This window comes from Limulus polyphemus, unplaced genomic scaffold (assembly GCF_000517525.1).
Source record: "Limulus polyphemus unplaced genomic scaffold, Limulus_polyphemus-2.1.2 Scaffold8985, whole genome shotgun sequence".
Taxonomy (NCBI): domain Eukaryota; kingdom Metazoa; phylum Arthropoda; class Merostomata; order Xiphosura; family Limulidae; genus Limulus; species Limulus polyphemus.
The window spans coordinates 13,340-23,553 of record NW_013674595.1 but is presented as its reverse complement, the minus strand read 5'-3'; the positions used below and the strand labels follow the sequence as shown (position 1 = coordinate 23,553).

The 10,214-nt window shown below is 31.4% G+C and overlaps 1 protein-coding gene across 1 annotated transcript; it reads left to right on the top strand.

Annotated features, from left to right (window-relative positions):
• Positions 1 to 3,482: 3,482 nt before the first annotated feature.
• LOC106475682 (TLR4 interactor with leucine rich repeats-like) lies at positions 3,483 to 10,008 on the top strand. Its single transcript, XM_022379740.1, has 2 exons — positions 3,483 to 5,239; positions 9,179 to 10,008. Exon 1 carries the CDS (start codon positions 3,483 to 3,485, stop codon positions 5,022 to 5,024), a length of 1,542 nt encoding a protein of 513 aa, XP_022235448.1. The 3' UTR covers positions 5,025 to 5,239; positions 9,179 to 10,008.
• Positions 10,009 to 10,214: the final 206 nt, after the last annotated feature.

Genomic DNA, 10,214 nt, shown 5'->3' with positions numbered 1-10,214 from the left:
ACAAGCATATTACCATCTCTTTAAATCACTATGTTTTATATCTAGGTATAAACAGTTAGAAAAATCTAGTTGGCTTGGCTAGACTATAACAAGCATATTACCATCTCTTTAAATCACTATGTTTTATATCTAGGTATAAACAGTTAGAAAAATCTAGTTGGCTTGGCTAGACTATAACAAGCATATTACCATCTCTTTAAATCACTATGTTTTATATCTAGGTATAAACAGTTAGAAAAATCTAGTTGGTTTGGCTAGACTATAACAAGCATATTACCATCTCTTTAAATCACTATGTTTTATATCTAGGTATAAACAGTTAGAAAAATCTAGTTGGCTTGGCTAGAAAACTAGATTTTTCTAACTGTTTATACCTAGATATAAAACATAGTGATTTAAAGAGATGGTAATATGCTTGTTATAGCTTAGTAAGAGCTTCCATCTGCATAATATAGCTCTAGAAGATAACGGTGTACAGACTTAGTAAGAGCTTCCATCTGCATAATATAGCTCTAGAAGATAACGGTGTACAGGCTTAGTAAGAGCATTTGTAGACAAATATTACACAGAACTCAAGCAAGAAAAAAAGAGATATACACTAAATCCTTCCCACGTCAAGTTTAAATAATATTGCCCTGTACACCGTTATCTTCTAGAGCTATATTATGCAGATGGAAGCTCTTACTAAGCTGTACACCGTTATCTTCTAGAGCTATATTATGCAGATGGAAACGATAATACAGCGTTTGAATCATGGTTTTAGTCGGCGGAGCGTATTCTATAATGTCCAAAGAATACTCGTAGCTTGTTTTTCAATTATCATAATTTAGGATACAATAAACAACAAGGATTAATGTACGTGTGTATCAAATACGGTCGTCTTGTTTTATAATTTTTATATAATTAACAAATCCACGATGATTGTAAACCACACCATAATTTTAAAATAGGCCAGAAAACCATTAAAGTGAGCTATTTTGATATTTGTTAACCTGGAAAAACATTAAAGTGAGCTATTTTGATATTTGTTAACCTGGAAAAACATTAAAGTGAGCTATTTTGATATTTGTTAACCTGGAAAAACATTAAAGTGAGCTATTTTGATATTTGTTAACCTGGAAAAACATTAAAGTAAGCTATTTTGATATTTGTTAACCTGTTTTCTATTCGTTCCAGATGATAATAATTTTATTTGCATATTTATCGATTCTAAACTTTCCTTAGATACCGGAAATCATCAGCATATGTGAATTATGTAGTTACAATCCAGCGTTTCTGATATTGAACGAAGCCATCCTGTGTAGCGAGAGACAGACATATTGATAGGCTATCAGCAAACATACCTACTTCTAACTTGAAAGCCGATCAAATTAAGAGGATTATGGGAAAAGGCACCTGTGGTCTATTCTTATGTTTCTAAATAGTTTATACCTCTTTGTTTCAAATGTTTCGACAGTTTTCTATGTTTAACCATGTAACTCCAAGAAACACGAGTCTGATTTTTCTTTCTAGATTTTTCTTAAACCTTTTAATACGCCCTTAGCTTAGGGAAAGTAATAAACGATTCAATGAACTCTTAATAGAGACATTATTCTACTGTGACTTTCACTTCACAATAATTATTGTAATTAAAAATGATTTTGTTACATGTTTCGTAGAACATTTCAACTAACCTGCTCAATAAAATGGGTGATTTTTTTTCTTATCGAAATGATAAAATGATTTTCAAGTTAAAAGCATGTAGGGTATATTGTGTATAATGTATACCTTTCATCAATTTACTTATTTTTTATTTATGTTTTATATAACTTACGTTTGCTATTATATTTTTTCACAACTTATTGAATTTAGATCTTATTTATCTCATATCGAAAAAAAAAAATGTCATGTGCATATCCTCCAACATTGTATTATGATTACATAACGTATAATTGATAGAAATAAAAACGTTTTCATACCCATGTGTATCTAGAATTTTTAAAGATATATTTTCCTTTTTGATGTTTGCTCAAAGATCCACACGAATAGAGGTTGTGATATCATTGAGGGTTTGTTTGTTGTTTGAATTTCGCACAATTCTACTCAAGGTCTATACGCGCTGACCGTCCCTAATTTAGAAGCGATAGACTAGGGGGGAAGGCAGCTAGTTAACACCACCCACCACCAACTCTCGAACTATTCCAATGGACTATTGAAATTGATCTTCACATTATAACGCCTTCACAGCCCGCGACCCTCAAATTTTGAGTCGAGCATCGTAACACCAGGCTATGCCAGGCGAATAACAGATTGATCTTCACTATATTTTTCTGAAACATTGTCTTAATTTGTTAAGATGTTTGTTTGTTTTAATTTCGTGCAAAGCTACCTGAGGGATATCTGCGCTAACCGTCCCTAATTTAGCTCTTGTGCTACTCTTTTACCAACGAATAGTGGAATTGACTGTCCCATAACAACGTCTCCATGGCTGAAAGTGCGAGCATGTTTGGTGGGACGGAGATTTGAGCCCGCGATTGCGAGTCGAGCGTCCTAACCACCTGGCCATGCCATGCACCTATTGAAAAGTATTAATGTTGTTGTGGTGGATACTTTTAGTGCAAAGCTACACAATAGATATATGTGCGTTCTGCCCACCGCGGGGAATCAAATCATTGTAAGTCCGTAAATTTACAGCTAACCAACATGGAGACTAAAGTGTCAATATATTCTTATTTTTTAATATTCCTTTCTGAATTTACTACATATAAACGTATTTTTAAGAGGCTTCAGAAGATTCACCGGTACTTTCAGAGAGATAAAAATGAACGAACGAAAAATTATTGATAATGATAATAATATCGGTTCTTTGATTAGTATACAGAAAACAGATTATGGTTCTTAGGTAAGGGTTGATTTCTGTAATAAATGTTTTTTTGTGTAAAAAAATAATGAAAGTGAGATTTAAATTCAACTACGTTTTGTAAATTAAGTGTAAATTATCCTTCACTTTTCGTTAATTTTGCATTATTGTTTTTTTAAGTTTATATACCTCAAAATTACACTTTTTTACTTTTTCTTTCGCAGCAGTTATCAAATGATCTATATCACAGTAAAATCTCCTGCTGTTTTATATCTTTATTTATAGGAAAGACACATATAGTTGGCATTGGATATTATTCAATCTGATCGAACGAAACTTTACGCGACATTTACTATAAAAGCACCTCATGTATAGCACTAAAAATTGGGTTGTGATACCCACCACGGTCAGCACACAGATAACCCATTTTGTAGTTTTGTGCTCAACAACAAACAAACGAACTATATAAACATAAAACCTAACATCTCACCATTAACAACAACTGTTATCAAGCGATTCACCTTACTATGAAATTTGTTCTTGTTTTTATAAGATTTTATCGTAGAAAAATTGACAACCATATCTATTTTGTGTTTTTCAGAAAATGCCCCGATACAAAGGATGCTAGTATGACGTAATCATAATGAAGTCTCAATTAAGATTTGCGTTTTTCATCATTATTTTGTTTTTCTTCAATTTTGTTTTTGGGTTGTGCCCCTATCGGTGCCAGTGTAACGAGGAGAGCTTAGTGGCTGTTTGCAATGAGGCAAAACTGGACGTTGTGCCCATCACTCTGAACCCTGATCTACGGGAACTACATTTGGGAAAGAATAATATCAAAAGTATCATGTCAGCTTTTAGTGTTTACCATAACCTTCAATATTTAGATATGACCGGAAATAATTTGGTAACTTTGGGAAAAAGCAACTTTGAGCGTCAGCACAGACTTCAAATCCTACTTCTCGGAGACAATACGATTTCATCTTTAAAACATATGACATTCTTCGGTCTTTATTCCCTGCAGATTTTAAAATTACCAGGGAATTTAATCCATGAACTTCCTGATGGTCTCTTCAAAGATTTACCGAACCTTGAAGTTTTAGATTTATCTAAAAATGATATTGTTACCATATCAAGAGATGCCTTTGTCGGATTAGAAAGAATAAAAATATTGTTACTTCGAGATAACAAGCTAGTGCAAATCCCCAAGGCAACATTCAAGCCTATTCCTCATCTAATAAGCTTGGATTTAGGTCTCAACACTTTTGTTTCGGTTAAAGATTACGAATTTTCCGATCTTATACGATTACAAACGCTGAAATTGGACAGTTGCAAAATTCGTGAGGTCTATAAATATACATTCAATGGACTTAAGCATCTTTCTAATATTTTGCTTCAAGACAACATGTTGAATTCCATCCCCACTGAAGCTTTGAGCAACTTAAAAGCTCTACGAGAACTCCAGATTGGCCAGAACAACTTCAGCAAAATCCAACCAAATGCATTTTATGGTTTGAAAAATCTTCGTTCAGTCATCATCAATAGTGCGCCCCTGTTGGAGAGAATAGAAAACTATGCTTTTTTACACAACACGCAGTTACAAAATTTAGTTATAAATTATAACAAACAACTCCGCTATGTGGGAGGAAATACATTTTCTTCTCTCACTTCCCTTCGTTCCATTAGCCTTCGAGGCAATGCCTTCTACACTCTTCCTGCCGATTTACTCCCTTGGCAAAACTTAGAAAGTTTTAATCTACTAGATAATCCATTTGTGTGCAATTGTAGTCTTTTGTGGTTATTACGTTTACTGCAAAACTTCAATTACTCCACTCACGTTGATTCTGAAGTCACACACATTACTTGTGATACTCCTACTTTTTTACGTGAACTATTACTGAAAGATTTAACCCCAGAGGAATTAGGATGTTATACATCAGAAACACAGAAAATTTTGACATGTACGTTTGTTGTTGTTGGACTGGCAGTTATCGTAATCATTGTGATAATTCTATGGTACCGCCAGAAGGTGGTCAACGATCTCAAGATTAAGTGTAGCACCAGCTTATCCGACTCACAATTTGATGCCAGATATGGCCAGGATAATTTGAGGTGTGGACGAACCCCTGAAAGGGAATGGATGGTAAAGATAGGGAGGGATTCACATCTAGGAAGACTTGTTTAACATTCCTCTGAAATTTAAAGTCGTATAGTGCTGTATAACGCTTTAGCTAAATTAAAATCAAGCAGAATAATCCAATATTAACTTTCGAAACCAAGAATATATTTGTTTTTACTATGTTGCTCGTCCACAAAAACTGATAGCAGTTTGACTAACTTGATCCATGGTATCTCGAAGGAATGGATTTGGTTAAGATTTAAATGAAAAAACGATAAAAGGTGAGTTATGTTCTTTCAAAACATAAAGAACGACAACCAAAGATAAGAAAAGTACTTATATGTATTGATTTCGAGTTTACGATGTATAAAACAATTTTTATATTACTTCTAACGAAGGCCGAGTATTTGAAGTATACGTACAGCAACATAATTTAATTATGCAGTCATTCGAATTTTATTTTCAAAATTATTACAAATTTTAGAAGATACGTGGTTTTTATGTTTTTAATGGTGTATTCTGAATTTAGTCATTCCGTGTGAAATACCAATAAATAACTTACATAATTATTTCATTAATATATTAAATTGTAAGAAAATTCCTAATGCAAAATGTATATCGTGTTGTCAACATAGTTTCAATATAGCTTGTGATTTAAATTAATATGTTTGTGGTATTTATTCAGAGGAGCACTCCTTAAAATATAGAAATAAAGATATTTGTAATTAATAATTATATAAATAATTATATTTTACATTTACCCATTTTAACAAGAGAAACGTCATTGAATAAATAATTAAGACAACAGAGCCCAGAAATGAGCAGAAAGTGTTATCTTCTACATTAACGAAATCAACGTTAGAACATTAGCAAATAGAACCACGTATAGGGAAAATAAAACTGAAGTGTTTTGTTGTACTCATATTACACCAAGATATGGAAGGATTTCAAAATGTACCAGCTGGCTCAACGTTAAAGCTTATAACGTTAAAATCGGCGTTCGATACCTGCCACGGGTATTGGACAGCTCATTGTATAGCTTGACACTTAAACAAACAATACAAAACAAAGCATTTTAAAACTTGTTAGTGGTACGCGTGTTGGAAATGATGTTTACCTGGCTTAAGTCACGAAATTAAAAAATATGAACACAAAATAATTGTAATATTTTTTAATTTACAGAAGTAATTCAATAGCACACAAAATGTGTTTCAACTTATTTGTTTCAAATAATGAGTTTTCTTGTTATTTGCTCCTTAACAAAAGCTGTAGACATATTGAGAACATTTAATAACACTGCTATTTAATAATCCCACATTGTTGTTTGTAAAAGGTTTTTCTCTAAGATTTATTGGTTCGTTTTAACATATTTTCAATATGTTAGATCAGTTGAGACTTGATTTAGATTTTTTCTAGAAATTCTAGAAGAAGGCATTATCAACAGTATGCTATATAAGGTGTTTTTTACCATTATGCCTTTCTAAATATATAAAAAAATATATTTTCAAGCGCGTATTAGATTAACTTTACATTTTAAAATTTCGCCTCTCGTGCTACAATTTCTCATATCTATCCAGTATACTTAAACTTTAAATAGTCTTATGAATTACGTGCTAAGAGATTTACTAGTTATTTCTTATATGATTGAAAGATGCCTTATTTCGAAATAAAATTTTGTTTACTACATCATTTACCGTTAGAGAAAAAATACGCTAAAATCTTAAAATCAAAACTTTGGATTTTTTTACTATTCACTTATTTAGATCTCAAATTGAAATTTACAAAAGGTCAACCATATAACAATAATATATTTTAAGAATTCTTACGTATCAACGTATTTCAATGATATTTATAAGTAAATAAGTTGTTTGTGGTATTATTATCAGTGAAATATCCGCAAACCAGATCAAGGTAAAGTTAAAACGTAATCTACGAGTACTGGACAAATCAAATCAATATTTTAAAACGATATGTAATATCTATTTAAACTAATATTCTGAATTACAATTTTGAAGTTTGGATCAACTAAAGTTGTAAATGTCTTGAGACAATAAATCTGCCAGATTAATTTTATTTGCCAAAATGAACTGTTACAATTATACTGAAATACTTTGCGAGGTAAAACAGATTATTTCAAAATCACGTTGTTCCGTATAGCACTTCGATCCTACAAAAGATGTAGTTCCAATATATTTATGTATATATTATAGTCAGTCTAACTGAATTCAAATGACGCTGGATAAAAGCAAAAGATCAAACACATTAATAAGAGGAAAGTGATTGTTAAAAAACACTCGTAACGTTTAGTTGACTTACCACTGGCTGTTTGCTGTATTTTTGTTATTTAGCTGATAATGATGGGTATATTTTAGGATATGTAATCAAACTTATGTAATATTTGGACATCTGGACCTTCTAATTTGTATTGTAGGTTTACTACCGTGCCAACAACCAGCCGAATGGTAGACCCTCTTGGTATGTGTGAGTTATAATGGCGAAAATCAGCTTATAATGCTCAGGACCTGTTTAAAGTCATTTGCGTTTTGTTAGAAATGTCGAATTCTTGTGTTTTATGGTGTCATATCGGGCTGCATAATTATAGTATTTCTGAAGAAATGAAATTAAAGCCAGGCGGGATTCGAATTCACGCCTCTGCTCATAAAGAAGAATCCCATTGTACTTCATATTTAGAAAAGAATGGGAACAGCAAATAAGTGTCAATAATATAATCAGAAATAATTTTGGATTGAATTTTCTAAATTATTGCTAAAGCGAAATTTGAAAAAATTAACTTCGCAGACCTGCTTTTAAATTAAAATTATAAAAAAAGTATTGAACTTTGTTACTTGTGTTATTAACTTCTTTTTGCAAACCAATAAGATTATGTCAGATTTTTTTATTATTTGGGTTAGTATCACGCAAAGAAGTCTGTATTTTAGTCTTCGTTTTAAACAGTCATGTTTTAGGATGTTCGTTGCATGTGTTGCCTGTTACTTAGAAATACATGAACAGTTTCCCATAACAAGCCCCCAGGCGCACAGCGGTATGTCTGCGGACGCTAGAAACCGGGTTTCGATACCCGTGGTGGGCAGAGCACAGATAGCCCATTGTGTAGCTTTGTGCTTAACTACAAACAACCCGATAACAATTGTTAAGTGTGCAAGCTATGAGCTTTACACCATTCTGATTGATTATCATGATTCATTCGACACGAACGTAAACATTTTGAAGTAAAAAGACAATGTTATTTTAATATTGAATGTGATCATTCTCCTTGTAAGATATATACGATCCCATTGCCCTGTTATTCATCCAGAATTGACAAAATGTTTTTTATAAGCACTTCTGTAACTACGTTTGGAATTCGCCAGCTACATGAATTGGTTAATCTATTTAAAAAGTTTTTAGTAAGATCACACAATAATCTAGTCTATACTTTTAATCATTCCTGAAAAAAAAATACTTCAGCAAATATTTATAATGTTTTTCTAAATATTTAATAAATAAAAATTATAGAATACATTTCAGTTGTTAGAATTTGTTAAATATTTTTGCAATTAAATATATCCCTAGTAGAAGTATAGAAAAATGCTGTTTTTACATAATATCAATTCGTAGTAATTACTTTATGTCTTTTATTTTCATATTCTGAATGATTCTAACGCTACTATGATATCAAAATAGGATGGAATAAAACAATGTGACAAATATACAATCAACGCTTTGTTTTCTATAATCTTCATGCTGCTAAATCACACTTACAACCTAACAGTTGATTCCTTTAAAACAATGTGACAAATATACAATCAACGCTTTGTTTTCTATAATCTTCATGCTGCTAAATCACACTTACAACCTAACAGTTGATTCCTTCATTGAATTTGGTTGTTACGTTCTGTGTTTTTGTACATTTCTAATCTTCTTTATGGTTTGGTTAATTTACTTTATTCATCAACAATGAAATTCTTATAGTTAATTTATTTAGTAGATTTTAATATGTGTTTCGGTACTAAGGGTAATTCATAGCAATTAACCTCTGATAACCTTTGACTTAATATTCTTAGAGTATCTCGCAGAGGCAATGTTCATAGATATATAACTGACAAAAAAGTCCTAGCATCATCTCTAAAAGAAGTTTAACTTAGCTATGCCTCAGTAACAGGATTTATAAATATTATCATCAATATTTATAAATTAATATATTATTTCTTTTCTGACAGGTTTGACTCGTCATGAATTTTGCATAGAATACGGACACTTTTATGTTTCTATACAAAAAGTAAACTCTATAATATAGGGTAATTATTGCCAAATGTTTGTTTTCAAGTATTTTGAATCTTGTCGGTGATTCTATATCGAACAAGAAGAACTTGATGTTCAACATTTTAAATTATTGACTTGTATATTGTTATTTATGTGTAAGCTCAGATATATGTGAATAGCTGTCTTCAAAAGCTGAAAATTATTGATGTACCTCTGTGCACCAGGAGAAGATGATGTCAAGGAGCAAAATATGCGTGTTTTCTCTTTCACTTTAAACTATTTCTTTACAATTTAACATAGTATAGATTTGTCAAACAATGAATAATTATTTGAAGCCTTTTTACAACGATACAATCTATAAAACTAATTCATACGTCTTCTCTAAAGATATGCTTGTATAGAGCTTGTTTTTTACAGGAATGTCAACAGGCATAACTTTGATCACTTATGAATTACATCACAACTAATCTGAATGAACATTTTCAACGCCTGATAAAAGTGATTTGTATATTCCTTGTCAACACTATTGTACAGCATTATTGTAAAATGTAGCATACATAGGCGATTCTACTGTTGTTAGTTAAGATTTTGTACATGAGATAATGACTAACCACAATTATCTGGCTTCTATCCCGTAAATAAACTAACTCTGATGTCGACAACTTGTTTTAGTAATTACAGAAATACACATGAGTTGGTGGATTTTACCCACTTCTCTACACTCTTAGACTATGTAACTCTGAGACTACATAGCGTTATTTGTTATCGTTAAATGTAGTTTCTGTCTGTAATCAGTGAAATGTATGTAATACGTGTAACTATATTCTATCATTTTGTTGTATATTGAAATTCAATGTATTCTGCAATAAAATATTGCGTTTAAATACTTAAATTGCTTATTTTCAGTCAATAGCAATTCTTCGTTGACATTTACTAGACAAAAATAGATGTAAACAGTGTATATAATGGCTATGCTCAAATTTATGGAATAAT